Here is a 15,946-nt window from a genome sequence, read left to right on the forward strand (position 1 = left end):
CAACGGTCCAGATTCGCTTTTCATGCTCCTCAAAATCTATGATGCTGCACTTTTTCTCGACATCCCACACCGAAACGACACCTTCGTAATCACTCGCCGCTATGTGATGCTTAACAAACTTGTTGTAAGACAAGCACGTCAGCTTGGACCGAGTGTTGATTTCATCCGCGGGTTGCTGTGACCCCTCGAGCACGTGCTCGAGGTTGTAAAACTGAATTCGTTTGGACACACCTGCGGTAGCGAAGTACTCTTGCGTCGAATCGAACTCAATGCTGCTGACGGGCGCGCCTGGGTTTGACGCGTCTTCTTCGCCGCGAATCTCCGCCGCGATGGAAATGTTCGAGTATCGTTTAAACGTGTCAATAATCGTCGAAAACTCCTCCATAGTCGTCGAGTCCGGGGCGTACCCTCGACCACCATTGAGCGCGCTACCACTCGACTTACCACCATCGCTGGTGACATCGTCTCGTTCTGCGCTTCTTCTCTTGGAATACCAGCTCTGCAATTCGCTAAACTGCCTCAACACTCTGCGTCGCTTCGACTCGTCGATGACGATTTGCGACTCACCCGGCCGCGTCAAACCCAGCGCTTCCATCGCGTGCGCGATCACTTCTTTATCGTGCAAATCACTACGTTCGTGCGACACTCGTGCACCGCCACCCAAGGCCTCAATTTCCCTTCGCACCGCGTCGATGTCGGCGTCTAAACACCTCAACTCTCGCTCGAGCGCCACCGCGCTCGCCTGCTTCCTCGCTCGGCTCTCTACTAAGAACTCCTTCAACACCTCTCGCGACACTGCGCGTGATTCCAGCACCAAACTTCGATGTTTCTCGCTCAAAGTCTTCACCAAAGGTGTCAATCGTTCCAAATCGTCTTCGCCGTCCTCGGCGCTCGTCGAAGCCGCCGCCGCTTCGCTCGCCCCTGACTTCATAGCCGCAACCATCGCGTTCACCGCCGCATTTGGCACTAACTGTGCGCTGGTAAACATCGACGAGCATGTCGGGCACCGAGCGCTCACCCCGGCGTCCGCGCCGCCGTCTCGGGGCGCCGCCGCCGCCGCGTCGAGCGCCGCGCTCGCGCACCCGTGACAAAACGTGTGTCCGCACGTCGCCACGCAGTGCGCGTCCGTGAACGGTTCGAGACATATCGGACACGTAACGTGTGCGAGCATTGCTGACGTCGCGCGCGCGTGCGCGCCTCGCGGTAGCGTTAACGCCGACATGCGCTCACGCTGACGTCACACGAATCACGTCAGAGATATCCGACGTGCGCGTCGCGTTCTAGCGTCTGTGAAGCGTGTGCGCGCGCTCGAAGCGGCGCACGTTCGTGTTTGGACGCACTCAAACGCGCTCGAGCGTCGCGTTCGAGGCGCGCGGCGAGGTTTGAGGCTGTGCTCACACTCGCCGCCGTCGCGACGCTTTTTCGTCGACGCGACGCGGTTGTGACTAGGCTACGCTCGCTACATCATACGCTATTGGTGCTAGGACACACTACGATGCGCGCGGTAAACGGAATATATCAACGAGGAATCTTCCTGCACTCGACCAATCGATCGCGGATGTCGTCCCAAAATGCTGCCTCCTCGGCGTCTGCGTCTGCGTCGACGCCGCGCTCGCGAATAAGCTCGAACCTACTGTCACGACGGTAAGCGACGGATGCGAACGTGATCGTTCGCGTTCGCACCTTCGTGCCTTCGCTTCTGTGGATGCTCTCCACGATGTCTGGGCGTACCCAATCCGCACCGAGACGCAGGACACCCTTGAATCGCGCGACGTCGACGCGTCGCAACACAAACTCTTCAAAAAACGCCTTCAACTTCGGTCGCACGAAGACGTCGTCGACGTGAAACGCGTATCCACACGAGGCGTATCGATCACTTTCCTGCTTCACCATCCAAGGCGGCGCGTTGGCGGTGAGGCGCGGCTCCAAAGTGAACGGTCTCGAGCTCGTCGTCGTCGTCGTCGTCGTCGTCGCCTCGGTCGGGAGCTCGCTCGGCTCCCACCCGCATCGACCATCGAGAAGCGCCAAATCCATCCCATTCGCGCGATCACGCGCCAAAAACACAGCACTCTTCTTCGGCCAAAACCCACGCCCGAACGCCAAGAACGCCTCCACCTCTGCCTCGCTCGCGGCGTCCGCGAACGACCCGCACATCGCGTCTGCGCACTCCGTCTGCGCCTTGAACAATTCCGACCGCAACACCGCCGCTTTCCCTTCGTCTTCCCCGAAAACCCGCACATCGACCACACAAATCGTCGCTCGCACGTCCACGCTCGCTTCCAGGTGTTCCGATCGCAGCGCGTCGATCACGCGTCCCGCGTCGCCCATCCCGCTCGGCTCCACGAGCACGCGCGCCGGTCGATACCGCCGCAGCACCTGCGTCACCGCCACCACGAACGGCGCCGCCGTCGCGCAGCACGCGCACCCTCCCGACACCTCTCGAACGATCGTCCTCCCACTCGCGTCCGCGTCGCGCTCGCGCGTTCCCACCGCGTCATCGAGCAGCGCCCCGTCGATGCCCAGCGCACCGAAATCGTTCACCACCACCGCCCACGTCTCGTTCGCCGGCTTCGCGCTCGCCAGCGCGCGCAGAACGTGCGTCGTCTTCCCCGCGCCGAGCGCGCCGGTGATGACGTTCACCGGCGTGCGCGCCATGCGTCGTCGAGTGTCACCGCGCGCGCCTCGCTCGGCACGCCTCGGCGCGCATGCGCGTCGCCGCCGCCGCGGCCGCGGACGCGCGCGCCGCGTGCGTCTCCACGATGTGCCCGCGGATCGACGACGCGCTGCGCGGGGGCGTGCGCGCGCGCCACGTGACGGAGATCGCGGGCGAGAGCGCGAGCGCGAAGACGACGCTGTGCGCGCAGCTCGCGGTGCGCGCGACCGCGCGCGGCGGCGCGGCGGTGTACGTGCACACCGACGGGCCGGCGCCGACGGCGCTGATGCGACGGATCGCGTCGTCGGCGCGGTTCGTCGCGGAAGCGTGCGACGGGGACGAAGACGCGGCGACGGCGGCGCTGGAGCGCGTGTACGTGGTCAAGGCGCTGGGCGACGCGGACGCGCTGCGAGAGACGCTGACGGCGGTCAGCGCGGTCCTCAGAGCGCCGGTGAGCGAAGACGCGGTGGTGAGGATGATCGTGGTGGATTCGATCGCGGCGCCGTTTCGAGACGACGCGACGAACGGAGGATGGACGTACGCGGCGAAACGGGCGGGCGCGCTGCACAAGTTGACGATGCTGTTGAAGGAGTACGCGACGAAACACGACGTGGCGGTCGTCGTGACGAATCACGTGGTGGATAGCGTGAGAGAAAATGGAACCGGAGCGCACGGTGACGGCGCCGTGGCGACGCGGGCGATGGGGGAGTTCACGACGAGCGGACGACGAGTGGTGCCGGCGCTCGGTTTGATGTGGTCGAATTGCGTCAACGCGCGATTGTTTCTCACGAGACGCGCGACGCGCGGTCAAGGGTACGTCGTGGGCGGTGATGACGGCGATGATGGAAACGCGGGCGTCGCGCGGACGTTACACGTCGTGTACGCGCCGCATTTGCCCGAGTCGAGCGTCGATTTCGTCGTGCGCGAAGACGGCGCGTGGGACGTCGCCGCGCCGCGCCCGCGCGCCGTGGCCTAGCGCACGCGTACCGCGCGCTACGCGCGGCGCGTGTACGATAGTAGTGAATGAATGAATGAATGTGTTAGCGAATGATTGTATTTTTATCGTCGGATTGACGAACGAACGAACGAACGAACGACCGAACGCGTTCGCGTCGGTTACGCCGCACTCTCACCCTCGACGTTCCAAAATTCCTCTCGACGCCCCCGCCGTCGAGCCTCCCGCCGAGGCGATGTCTCGCCTCGACGTCGATTTCTGCGTCGACGAACGCGCGCGCTGGCGCTCCATCGACGCGCTTTTACTTCGCCGTGGGAGATTCACCGGTCCAGATTTTGAGCCGGGAGAAGACGTCGCGCGCGTGCTCCGCGAGCACGTCCGCGTGCTCGTCGTCGGCGCCGGAGGACTCGGGTGTGAACTGTTGAAAGGGCTCGGTGCGTGACGACGGCGCGAGAGACGCGCGGACGTTGGTGGTGATGAAGGACGCGCGACTGACGAGACGAACGCGACGACGCCGCGCAGCGCTGAGCGGATTCACGACTCTGGACGTGATCGATATGGACACGATCGACGTGACGAATTTAAATAGACAGTTTTTGTTTCGCGCGGAGGACGTGGGGAAGAGTAAGGCGGAGACGGCGGCGAGACGAGTGCGGGAACGCGTGCGCGGGTGCGCGGTGAACGCGCATCACGGACGAATAGAAGAGAAAGAGGATGGGTGGTATAAACAGTTTGATATCATCGCTCTGGGATTGGATTCTCTGGAAGCGCGGGCATACATCAACGCGGTGTGCTGTGGGTTCTTGGATTACGACGAGGATGGGAACGTGGATCCGGCGACGATTAAACCGCTCGTGGACGGCGGTACGGAGGGATTCAAGGGACACGCGCGCGTCATCGTTCCGGGAATGACACCGTGTTTCAATTGCACAATGTGGCTGTTCCCTCCGCAAACGACGTTTCCGTTGTGCACGCTGGCAGAGACGCCGAGGAACGCAGCGCACTGCATTGAATACGCAAAATTAATTCAGTGGCCGGCGGAGCGATACGGGGAGACGTTTGACGCGGATGTCGTCGAGCACATGACGTGGGTGTACACGAAAGCGCTCAAACGCGCCGAGACATTTGGTATTCCAGGCGTAACGTACGCTCACACGCAAGGTGTGACGAAGAACATCATTCCGGCGATTCCTAGCACGAACGCAATCATAGCCGCGGCGTGCGTCATCGAAACGTTGAAAATGGCGACGATGTGCGCCAAGGGAATGAACAATTACATGATGTACGTGGGCACGGATGGTGTGTACTCGCACACTGTGGAGTACGAACGCGATCCATCGTGCGTGGTGTGCTCACCCGGGATCGCTCACGCGTTGAACGCGAACGCGACACTCGAAGAATTCATGGCTTCCATCGTCGCCGCGTATCCAGATTCTCTCGCCGAACCGAGCGTGAGTTTCGGCGGGAAAAATCTGTACTTGCGCGGCGTGCTCGAGTCCGAATTCGCGGAAAACTTGAATAAACCTATGATTGAGCTCATGAATGGGCGCAAAGAAGGCTTAGTCGTGGTGAATGACAAGAAAATGAAGAAGACGTCGATGCGGTTGCGACTGTCGTTAAAATGATAGAAATGTGATTTGAATAGCAATACAGTGACTAAGGGTTAAGCTCTGCGTGCGATTCTTCTATGAACGCCATCGCCTTTTTCACACTAGCCGCGTCTCCATCGAAATACTTCGAGAGGCCTGCCTCGATGCTCTTTCGATACTCGCCGAGCCCCTCGATTTCCCAAGCGTCGTCAGCCTCTTTAATCTCTTCTTTCGCGTCCGGATTTTCCAAATCTTTCCCAGAAGGATCGTCCTCGCTAACAACAGTAACGTTCATACCGCTAGAGTTCGTCTTCTCGGCGAAACCTCCGTTCATCGTCGACGCCTCGAGCGCTTTCATGTCGACGACGCCTTCTTCGAAGAGTGTGACGTTTTCGACGCCGTAGTACTCGTGATGACCAATTCGACAGCACCAGATGCCCATTCTGATCTGTTTCGCATTTTCCGCTTGCTTGGACGTCGTCGCGCCGATGATGGTATCAAAGTGTAAAAACTTTACGTCTCGCGCCGACTCTAGCGACTTCGCCAGCGCGTCGAGTGACTCCGCCGCCGCCGTCAACTTGATGCTCGGCGCCGAGCGGAACACTTCATTTCTCGCCGGCACACACGCATCACCGGCAGGGCTGACGATTGCGCCCGTCTTTGGGTCACGTCGATGGAAGCACATACCGTACTCTTCGGGAATGAGTGTCGTCTTCGAGAAAGAGACAGTTGGCGGAACTTCGACGCGACGCACGTTGTCCGCGGACACTGCGCCTGCAGGCATGTGTGGATGACCCAAGAAGGCGTACTCACGGTACTCTTTCATGAAATCGCCGCCATAACTCTCCATCCCCATAACGTGATCACCAGGGCAAATGAATGGCAAGCCGAGCATGGAACCCGGGAAGCGACCGGCGTGGGGAAACCAAACGCGATCCAACCCGCAAAAGAATGGCGGCAAAATCACCACTCTCCCCAGATTTTTGGCGATCGCCACGGCTTCGTAAAGCTGCGCAATTTGGTGTTGCACCAGTCGCATGTGCTCCAAAACTACGTGTTCACCCTGTTTCAACGTCTCGAACGCGCCATCAGGCGAAGGGTATCCGCGTTGTGCAAACTCTTGCAAGTCGACGTCGGAGAGCACGCGAGGCGTGTACGAGAGGAACTTTTGATCGAAATACGACGGATCATCGCGATCTCCGAGCCACTGATTCGCCTCTCGCATGCGATTCCGCTTACCTGGGGTACCATCGTACTGGAAAGTCGCGTGCATAGCGTACGGGTTCACGTTGATGAGTTCCGGAAGGCGTTGCGTAAAGTACGTGTGCCCGTTGTTGAACAACGCCACGGGAAGCGTGCCCATTTGTACTTTACCCTCGTACGCCGAGCCGACGCCGGACCCATCCGGTGACGGCGTACCGCACCCACCACGCTGAACCAAAGTATTAAATTCCGCCTGATCCCAAATCTTTTCATCTTTCTCGAGATTACGCACCCATTCGCCCGTGAGTTGCTGACTCGCCTCCGTCGCCCGAAACCACATCATCCCGATGTTTACCGTCCCCGCGCACGGCGTCGACTCCAACCCTTCACCGTCGACCATGTGCGATATTTGCCTCGCATCCTGATGCGTTCTATTTTGCAAGTTATCCGTGCTCACCAGGATGTCCGCCTTGGGATATCGTCGAAAGAATGGAATCGGATTTCTCAACCACGCGACGTCGATGTCCGAAATCAACACGTCCACCCCAGTCTTCGTGAAATCATGAATCAAACGTATCTTATCCCGTCCCATCTTATGAAAATTCTTCGACCCCCACCCAAAATCCTTCTTCACCGCGTCCGCGTCGATCGATTTCGACCCCATCAGCCACGTGTTGACGCCGATTTTCCGCAGCGCCGCGTACAGCTCCTCGTCCATCGCCCCGATCAAGTAATTCGTCACCTCCAGCGCGTCCAGGTGGCTCAAAAAATTCAGCGCGAAATCGTAGTAGTGCATGTTCGCCCACGTCACGATCACCGCCCCGTCGACGGCGACGCGGTCGACCAGTTCCTTCGATATCCCCGTGCTCAGGTGTTCGCGGTGCGTCGCCGTCGACGCCCCCGCGGGCGCTCTCGCCCGCAGCGCTCGCGCGTGCGCGCGCGGCGCTCGCGCGTCGCGCCCGCGATTTCCATCGCTCAGATCGCGCGCCGCGTCTCCGCGCGCGACGCACCGCGCCGCCGCGACGACGATCGCGATCGCCAAACCAATCGCCCGCGCCCGCGTCGCCCTCGCGCGCGTCCACCGCGCCATCGCGCCTCTATCGCGCGCGCGCGCGTCGCGCCGCGCGCGATCGCGCCTCGCCGCGCCTCGCGCCTCGCCTCGCGCGTCGCGCGCGACGCGCGCGGCGTCGCGAAGTCTCGCGGCGCGCGTCGTCGTGCGTCGTCGAATCCTTCGTCCCGCACACGCGCGCGCGCGATGCGCGTCGCGTTCCCTCGCGCGCGCGCGCTCGCGCTCGCGAAGACGCCCTCCGATCGAGCGCGCGCGTCGTCGTCGTCGCGCGCGCTCGCGTCGCGTCGCGATCCGCGCGCGCGATTCGCCGCCGCCGCCGGCGCGCGCGAGCCGACGCGACGCGACGCGAGCGCGCGCGCGCGCGAGCCGACGCGACGCGTCGAGGACGCCGAGGACGCGAACGCGCGTCGCATCGCGAGCGCTGGGAGCGTGCGCCTGGTGCAGTGGTACCCGGGGCACATCGCGCGCGCGGAGCGACTGCTCAAGGCGCAGCTCAAGGGCGTGGACGCGGTGCTGGAGGTGCGAGACGCGCGATTGCCGCTCGCGACGAGTCACCCGGAGATCGCGAGCTGGTGCGGAGATAAGATGCGAATCGTGGTGCTGAATCGAGCGGACATGGTGAGCGACGGGGAGCGAGCGCGATGGGTGAGTCATCTGAAGAGGGAGGGAGAGACGAGGGTGGTGCTGACGGACGCGCGAGCGGGGAAGGGGACGCGAAGGGTGAAAGAGATGGCGATGGAGATGAGCGAGGAGATAAACGCGAAGAGAGCGGCGAAGGGGTTGCTGCCGCGACCGGTGCGAGCGGCGGTGGTGGGGTACCCGAACGTGGGGAAGAGCGCGTTGATAAATAGGCTGGTGGGGAAGGCGGCGTGCGCGAGCGCGCCGAGACCGGGAGTGACGAGAGATTTGCGGTGGGTGCGCATCGGGGGGGATTTGGATCTTTTGGACGCACCGGGGGTGCTGCCGGCGCGCATGCACGATCAGCGCGCGGCGTCGCGGTTGGCGATGGCGAACGACATCGGCGAGGCGAGTTACATCGCGAGTTCCATGGCGGCGGCGATGATCGAAGAGCTGAAACGTTTGCCGACGTGGAAATCAATCAGACCGGGAATCATCAAAAGATTTAAAGACGAACGCGTGGACGACATGACTGGAGAGGAATTCGTGCAGTATTTCGCCGATAAGACGTGCGGCGGCGACGTCGAGCGCGCGGGGACGCGAATGCTAAACGACTTTCGCGGAGGGCACATCGGGAACTTTTGCTTAGAATTGCCGCCGTCGGCGGACGGTTCTTAAACACATTCAACGCATCATCGCATCACACCGATAGAGCTGTATAATTTATGTGCTACATTTTTGACTTCATTCGACTTCACATTCTCTTCGCGACGCCTCACCACTGTTCGCCGACCTCCTCGCTTCGCATCTTGCGGCCTCGCCCGCGCGCGCCGCGTTGCATGAATCGCGTCGGCGAGAACGGTTTGATGTCGATCGAACTCTTGCCTTTCGTGATGAGATCGGCGATTATTTCTCCCGCGACGGGCGACCAAAGGATGCCCCAACAGTTTCCAGCGGTCGCCATGTACGCGTTTTCGATGCCGTCCACGGGGCCTAGAATCGGAAGCGCGTCCGGGGCGCAGGGACGCATGCACGCCTGAGTCACCAACGGCGCCTTGCCGTCGCCGCCGATGCTGCGCGACATGCCTCCGAAACTGCGCATCGCTGCGGCGACGCGACTGGGATCCTCGACGATCTTTTCGCTTCGATCGCAGTCGCCGCCCGGCAACAATCGTTCCTCGTCGATGTATTGGGATCCCCCGATCCCGCAAATGTACACCTCCCCGGTGCTCCGAGGATACACCTCCAAGTGGCACCCATTTTCATCTTCACCGCAAAACAACGCCGCCGGTTCCCTCATCACCGCCTCCGACGCCTCGTACATCACGCTCGTCGAACGAATGCCCGTCATCGGTACTTTAATCCCAAACCATTCGCTCGCGCGCGTCGCCCACGGACCCATGGCCACGACGACGTGATCCGCTTCAATTTCTTCCACCGTTCCATCGTCCTCATTTTTATACACCAATCCGCGCACTTTCGCGCCATCATCCGCGAACGTCACCCCAGTGACTTCGCCCTTGACGCACGTGGCGCCGAGTCGCACGGCGGCGTCGTGCAATTTTTCGCACAATTCCTTCGGTGTCACCTGCGCCGTGCCGAATTCGTCCATCATTCGACACATTTGAATGTCGCCGTCGAGCCACGACACGAGGGGAGTCGGTCCACCGTCCAGCGCCGATCCGCCCAGCACGCTCAGCGTCGGGATTTTTCGATACGTCTCCAGCAGCAACTCCTCCGCGAGCGTCTCGTGCAGCTCAAACGCGCGCTTATGCAGCGGCGCGGTCGGCGTGCCGTCTCCCCAGTCCCTGGCGAGGAAACCTCCGCCCTTACCGCTCGCCGCGCTCGCCACGCGCGATCGCTCGACGATGACGACGTCGCAGTGGGAGGTGCGCTGACAAAAATACGCGCACGCGCATCCCCAAAGGCCGCCTCCGGCGATCGCGACGACGGGTTTGTCGCGAGCGACGCTCGCGTTGACCGCGCGGTTGGCCTCGGCGCGCGGAATCACGGCGGGCGCGCGGTGATGGACGGCGCGCATCGAGACTGAGCGCCGGCGAGTGGCGCGCGCGTCCCGCTCGGGACGCGACGCGAGGAGAGTTTGAACAAAGTTTACAGTCGCTAAGTCATCCGCACGGGCGAAGTTTTGAGTTACCGCCGCCGTAGGGGTTATCATCCTTGAACTCGTCCCACGCGCGCGCCTTTCGAAGCGCCTCTTCCTCGAGCTGGTCTTCGGATTTCGAAGCGCGGTCGATTTCGGCGAGACGCGCGCGCTCGACTTCCCGCGCCCGGCGCTCGAGCATCTCCGCGCGTTCGATCTCTCCCGCCTGCTCGATCGTCATCGTCGGTAAGATGTGCGATGGACGAAACACCTCCGAGCGCATGCGCGCGCGCGGGTCGACTCGGACGACGTCCGCGGCGAGCGACATCGCGGCGGCGTCGCGTTCGATTGTATAAATCTCCGGCGCGCGCCGCCCGACGCGCTCGTCTTCGTTCGCCATGCGCTCGCGTTCGCGCTCGCGCGCGTCCTCCAGCTCAGACCGTCGCGCCAACATCTCGCTCTCCACTCGCAGCGTCGGGAGCTCATCCAGAGATTCATACACCGCGCGCTCCAACGTCAGCGTCCAAAACTCGCGCTCGAGCGCGTCCCCGTCCTCGTCCTCTTCATCCTCATCCCCATCTCCACCGTCCCTTCGCGCCAGCGTCGCTCGAATCGTCTCCAACCGCGTCTCCACCGTTCGTTTCGCCCTGTACCGTCGCACTTTCTCTTCCCTCGCGTCGTTTCTTCCCGTCGTCCCGTCGCCTCCGCGCGTCCCCGCGCGCGTCGTCGCCTCGTCTCGCCCGTCCGCGTTCGCCTCCCTCTCGTACGCCTCCACCTCCGCTCGCGGCATCGCCTCGATCGCGCGCGTCAGCGCCAGAAACCTCTCGTGCGCGTCCACGGCCTCCGCGATCGCGCCCGCGCGTCGCAGCGCGTCCGCCTCGCGTCGGCTCGCGAGCGCGTACTTGACGTCCGCCGTCGGCCACGCGTCGAGCGTCTCCGTCGCGCCCGCGACGCTCGATCGCGCGACGGCGCGTCGCAGGCGCGCGCAGTCGTCGACGCTCGCGGTCGGCGCGCTCGCGCGCGCGTACAGCGTCGGCAGCGGCGCGTCGTCGTCGCGCGTCGCCATCGCGCGCGCGTGTGTCGACCGCGCTTTGTCCGTGCGTCGCGTCCACTCGACGACGCGCGCGGCGCGAGCGACGCGAGGGAAGGCGCGACGAACGACGAGAGATGACGCGCGGGAAGACGGCGTCCGCGGGCGCGACGCGATGGACGCGAACGCTCGCACTGGCGCTCATCGCGATGGTGTTGGGCGCGGTCAGGGGGGATTCGACGACGGGCGCGACGCGAAAGTTGCTCGGCGGTGGCGGCGGTGGGAACGTCATAGACACCGTCGTGGAAACGGCGGAAGATTTCGGGGAAACGGTGAGCGAGGTGATCGAACCGGTGGTGTCGGAAGTGATGAACGACGCGACGGTGCAATCCATGGTCACGGAGACGGTGAGCTTCGCGGAGGCGGAGTACCAAGCGTCTTACGACTGGACCGAAGACGCGTACCACACGGTTCGACAAGACGAGATTTGTCAACTCGTGGGTCAGGCCACCGTGGATGCGTTTGAATCGACCGAAATCGTGTCTCGAATGGATGAGTATTACGACGACGCTAAGGGTTGGACCGAAGGAGCGGTCCAAAAGCTCGAAGAAACCGCGGTGGAACTCGCCAAGGACATTGAAAAAGTCGCCGAAATGATCGCAGCCTTCTTCAACGGCTTACAATGTCTTGAAGTCGCAGACACTTTACAAGACATGTTAAAATCTGTCCTGAAGGACGTCAGTTCCGGGAACGTGAAAAATTTGCTCGACGATGTCAGCAAGCGAGTGGACAAATACAAGAATAATCTCGACGGCCCACTGTGCGAATCCATGTGGGCTCTGACTCTTGGTCCACAAGCGATCGTCATCGCAGAAATGATGAGATCTTTCATCTCGACGCTCAAAGATAAATGTCCGGCTGCCATGTCTGGCTCCGATCTGCCCGCGTTTGCGCTCGGATTCATAGCGAGTGGCGACGCTTACGCCCTCGCTTCCACCGGTGCGGGTATCGAGCTCGCCATCGGCATGGATTTGCACGGTGAACGCTTTTGCTACGTCGCAGGCTGTGCGTACGGCGGCATCACCTTCGGTGATGCCGGTTACGGTGGTACCGCTGGCATACAAGTCACGGGATACAAATCTATTTCGTCGGTTCCCGGTACGGCAAACTTCATCTCCCTCGGGCTCGGTGTCGATATTCCGCTCACTCCTATCGGTGCAGAAGCCGGTGTGACTTACGTGTATTCTGGTAATGACATGTCCGATCCCATTGGGGTGGCATTTATGGGTGGGGGGAGCTTGAGCGCGAGCACGTCCTTGCTTCCGGCGTCAGTTTCCCTCATGCACGGTATTTGTCACACACCAGTCTGCGTGACCGTTCAGGGAACAGAATGCGGCGCAAAGGAACCAATCTTGGCGATCGGAAATAAACACAAAAACGTCGCATGCGAAGGCAGTAGTAAAACGCTTTCGTGTCCAGCTGGTAAGACGATAAGCGTGAACGCAGCGTCGTATGGGCGACATGATGGAACCACGTGCCCGCACAGCGCGACTTCGAATCGAAACTGCCACGCCACCAATTCGCTCGAAAAAGTGAAGAAAATGTGCGAAGGCAAGACCTCCTGCACGGTCACGGCGAGTCATGGTATTTTCGGTGATCCCTGTGCAGGTACGTACAAGTACTTGAGTGTTGACTACGAATGTACAGATTCGAAAACAGCGCTCGCGTGTGAAAGCCAATATACCGACTTGTCTTGCCCGGAAGGTCACACCATCAGCGTGCACACTGCATCGTATGGGCGACATGATGGAACCACGTGCCCGCACAGCGCGACTTCAAATCGAAATTGCCACGCATCTGGCAGTATGAAGTATGTCAATGAAATGTGCGGGGGCAAGAATAAGTGCACGGTTCGGGCAGATCATAAAATCTTGGGTGACCCTTGTGGCGGAACCTACAAGTATCTGGAGGTGACATACGGCTGCGTGCTTAGTGTCATGAGTAGATCGACTCTCACGTGTGAAGGTGGTACAGATGCTCTTGAGTGTCCACCTGGATACGTAATCGATCTGCAAGATGCGCTCTACGGTAGAGTCGATCGTGACGTCTGTCCTCACCCCGCTATTCACACTGACACGTGCAGTGCGAACGGTGTCTTCGACAAGATTGCAGCCGAATGTAACGGCAGGTCAACCTGCTCTCCAAGTGCGTCGAACTCAAGGTTTGGAGATCCTTGCGGTGGGACATATAAATACTTGAGCACGAAGTACCAATGCGTTCCACCATCTACATCGACGAGCGCGCTCGCTTGCGAAGGACGTCCAGCGTCGATGTCATGTCCATCAGGACAAACTGTTTCGGTCATCTCGGCATCCTATGGACGACACAACGCACACACGTGTCCCCACTCGGCCGTATCGAACCAGAACTGTCACGCGAGCAACTCTCTCGAAAAAGTCAAAAGTCAGTGCGACGGACGGCGCAGTTGCTCGCCGCACGCGAGTCACCACACTTTCGGTGATCCCTGCGGAGGCACATACAAGTATCTCGAAGCTGCGTACACGTGCGTCTCAGACTCAGCGTCCGCCGGGTTGGGGAGCGGCCCACTGACGACCAGAGTGTCCTGGTTGCAAACGTTTTGCCTCGCCGTCGCGGCCGTCGGATTCGCGCTCTACGGACGCGCCGACCGCCGAGACGCCGCCCTTCGCCCAGCCGCGCTCCGCGACGCGCGAGACTACGGCGCGAGACGCTGACCTCACCGCGGATCGCCTTTTTTCCTTTTGTCATATCTATTTTTGTCTCCTTTACGTTTACATCGTTTACGTTTCGTCGACGGCGCGTCGTCGCGTCGTCGTCCCGGCGACCTCTCGCGGTCTCGCGACCGCAGACGGCGACGATGTCCGAGCGCTTCTCGGCCAAGGGCGCGGCGCTGATGCGCGCGTGCGGGTACAAGGGACACGGGGGACTGGGCGCGCGCGAGCGCGGGCGCGAGGCGCCCGTGGAGGCGCGCGTGAAGCGCGACCGCGCGGGATTGGGAAGCGCGCGCGAGAGAGATTACGAAATCGTCGGTGCGACGACGACGCGCGCGCGATCGACGACGACGACGACGACGACGACGCGCGCGAGGAAACGCGCGAAGTCGACGCGTGACGACGACGACGACGACGACGACGACGACGGGACGGTGAAGGCGAAGGCGAAGGCGATTCGCGCGAACGCCGAGGCCAAGGCGAGGCGGGACGCGAACCTCGCGCGAGCGGTGTATCGAGCGTTCAAGAGCGAGGACGGCGAGGAGAGAGCGAACGAGAATCCCGTCGCGCGCGCGACGCTGAGCGGGATGTCGGCGAGGAATCCGTTGCGCGGGAAGAGTTTCGAGCGGTCGAGCGGCGGAACGCGCGGTTACGGCGGAACGGTGAGTTACAGTGGTTACAGTGGTCTCGGCGCGCGCCTCGGCGGCGTCGCGCGAGGTAAAGAATAGATCGTAGTCGTAGCGTTTGTGCGTCGGATAGAGAGTACAGTAGTGTATAACGCGAGACGACGACGAATTAGACGTTGGTGTCGTCGCCCGTCGTCTTCGCGTCGTCGTCGTCGCCCGCCTCGCGCAGCGTCACCACGCACGTCACCGCATCGCGCGCGCGCGCGTCGTCACCGTTCTCGATCGTCTCGTCGTCGTCGTCGTCGTCGTCGTCGCGCGTCTCGATCGCGATCATCACCTCGCCTCCCGGCATCGCGAACGCCGCGCATCGCCCCCTCCACGCCTCGTGCGCGCGTTCCTTCTCCTCCAGCGCCCTTCGCCGCGCCTCCGCCGCCGCGCGCGCCTCCATCGCCGCCGCGCGCGTTTTCGCGCGCTTCACTCGGCACAGGCACACCAGCATCCACGCCACGACCGCCATCAGCGCGGCGGCGACGACGAACAGCATCGCCCCGCCGTCGTCGTCGCGCGGCGGCGACCGCGCGACCGCGTCCGCGCGCGTCGCGTTCGCGCTCGACGCGCGCGGCGCGTCGACGACGCTCGTCGACATCGCGCGCGCGCGTCGTCGTCGGTCGTCGCGCGCGCGTCGCGGCGCGCGCGTGTGACGACCGTCGCGCGGTCGGTGTCGACCCGAACGGCAGGCGAAGCGACGTTTTCGACGACGAAACGGCGCGCAGTGGGCAAACAGTGCGACGCGAACGATGGGCGCGGTCGGTCGCGGTCGACCGCCCGCTTCCACGGGTGACATTCCACGACGACGCGGGCGGGACGACGGCACGGTCGACGACGGAACGACCGACGCCGACGCGGACGGCGGCGCCGACGGTGCGGGAGGCGGAGGCGCGGGCGCGGAGGTGGCGGACGCGACGCTCGACGCGCGCGCTCGCGGCGACGGAGCGGTCGGCGAGGGAGAGGACGGGGACGACGACGGGAGGTTTGGTGGTGGCGATCCCGTCGGCGTCGTCTTCGCCGACGACGGTGGTCACGACGGTCCATTCGTTGAGGTACGCGTCGAGGGAGGCGGAGAGGACGCCGGCGTAGCGAACGCTTCGATCCGGGTTGGTCGTCGACGGCGCGAGGAAGCTTTGCTCGCGGCGCCTTTCGATTCGCGACGCCTCTCCGCTCGTTCGTCTCGGCACGGCGCGTCTGATGCGCGCAGACAAGGTCAAATCGTGAAACATGAGTGAGCTCGTGGAGTGCGTCAACAGCGTTTTGACGATGAGCAAAGATTCGACGATCCAGCGAGAAAGCGAGAC

The 15,946-nt window shown here is 62.3% G+C and overlaps 10 protein-coding genes across 10 annotated transcripts; 5 read left to right on the plus strand and 5 right to left on the minus strand.

The window, feature by feature from the left end:
- Positions 1-16: 16 nt before the first annotated feature.
- Positions 17-1,222, minus strand: OSTLU_33818 (predicted protein; the record flags this gene model as incomplete). Its single annotated transcript, XM_001417027.1, has 1 exon — positions 17-1,222. A coding segment is annotated over one exon (1,206 nt), but the record flags the coding sequence as incomplete, so codon positions are not given.
- A 296-nt stretch (positions 1,223-1,518) lies between these two features.
- Positions 1,519-2,655, minus strand: OSTLU_14784 (predicted protein; the record flags this gene model as incomplete). Its single annotated transcript, XM_001417028.1, has 1 exon — positions 1,519-2,655. The coding sequence occupies one exon, from the start codon at positions 2,653-2,655 to the stop codon at positions 1,519-1,521; it is 1,137 nt and encodes a 378-aa protein (XP_001417065.1).
- A 50-nt stretch (positions 2,656-2,705) lies between these two features.
- OSTLU_86836 (predicted protein) lies at positions 2,706-3,629 on the plus strand (the record flags this gene model as incomplete). Its single annotated transcript, XM_001416733.1, has 1 exon — positions 2,706-3,629. One exon carries the CDS (start codon positions 2,706-2,708, stop codon positions 3,627-3,629), a length of 924 nt encoding a protein of 307 aa, XP_001416770.1.
- Positions 3,630-3,785: 156 nt separating this feature from the next.
- On the plus strand, positions 3,786-5,233 carry OSTLU_30829 (predicted protein; the record flags this gene model as incomplete). Its single annotated transcript, XM_001416734.1, has 2 exons — positions 3,786-4,042; positions 4,131-5,233. Exons 1-2 carry the CDS (start codon positions 3,844-3,846, stop codon positions 5,231-5,233), a joined length of 1,302 nt encoding a protein of 433 aa, XP_001416771.1. The 5' UTR covers positions 3,786-3,843.
- A 742-nt stretch (positions 5,234-5,975) lies between these two features.
- Positions 5,976-7,490, minus strand: OSTLU_34304 (predicted protein; the record flags this gene model as incomplete). The annotated part of the gene is made up of 2 exons (XM_001417029.1): positions 5,976-6,272; positions 6,330-7,490. Coding segments are annotated over 2 exons (1,458 nt in total), but the record flags the coding sequence as incomplete, so codon positions are not given.
- A 165-nt stretch (positions 7,491-7,655) lies between these two features.
- On the plus strand, positions 7,656-8,765 carry OSTLU_33865 (predicted protein; the record flags this gene model as incomplete). Its single annotated transcript, XM_001416735.1, has 1 exon — positions 7,656-8,765. The coding sequence occupies one exon, from the start codon at positions 7,656-7,658 to the stop codon at positions 8,763-8,765; it is 1,110 nt and encodes a 369-aa protein (XP_001416772.1).
- A 97-nt stretch (positions 8,766-8,862) lies between these two features.
- OSTLU_30832 (predicted protein) lies at positions 8,863-10,128 on the minus strand (the record flags this gene model as incomplete). Its single annotated transcript, XM_001417030.1, has 1 exon — positions 8,863-10,128. One exon carries the CDS (start codon positions 10,126-10,128, stop codon positions 8,863-8,865), a length of 1,266 nt encoding a protein of 421 aa, XP_001417067.1.
- A 2,523-nt stretch (positions 10,129-12,651) lies between these two features.
- OSTLU_9637 (predicted protein) lies at positions 12,652-12,924 on the plus strand (the record flags this gene model as incomplete). Its single annotated transcript, XM_001416736.1, has 1 exon — positions 12,652-12,924. A coding segment is annotated over one exon (273 nt), but the record flags the coding sequence as incomplete, so codon positions are not given.
- Positions 12,925-13,188: 264 nt separating this feature from the next.
- OSTLU_7626 (predicted protein) lies at positions 13,189-13,788 on the plus strand (the record flags this gene model as incomplete). The annotated part of the gene is made up of 1 exon (XM_001416737.1): positions 13,189-13,788. A coding segment is annotated over one exon (600 nt), but the record flags the coding sequence as incomplete, so codon positions are not given.
- Positions 13,789-14,763: 975 nt separating this feature from the next.
- Positions 14,764-15,138, minus strand: OSTLU_14789 (predicted protein; the record flags this gene model as incomplete). The annotated part of the gene is made up of 1 exon (XM_001417031.1): positions 14,764-15,138. One exon carries the CDS (start codon positions 15,136-15,138, stop codon positions 14,764-14,766), a length of 375 nt encoding a protein of 124 aa, XP_001417068.1.
- Between the last annotated feature and the right edge of the window lie 808 nt (positions 15,139-15,946).

Source organism: Ostreococcus lucimarinus, chromosome 3 (genome assembly GCF_000092065.1).
Source record: "Ostreococcus lucimarinus CCE9901 chromosome 3, complete sequence".
NCBI lineage: Eukaryota > Viridiplantae > Chlorophyta > Mamiellophyceae > Mamiellales > Bathycoccaceae > Ostreococcus > Ostreococcus sp. 'lucimarinus'.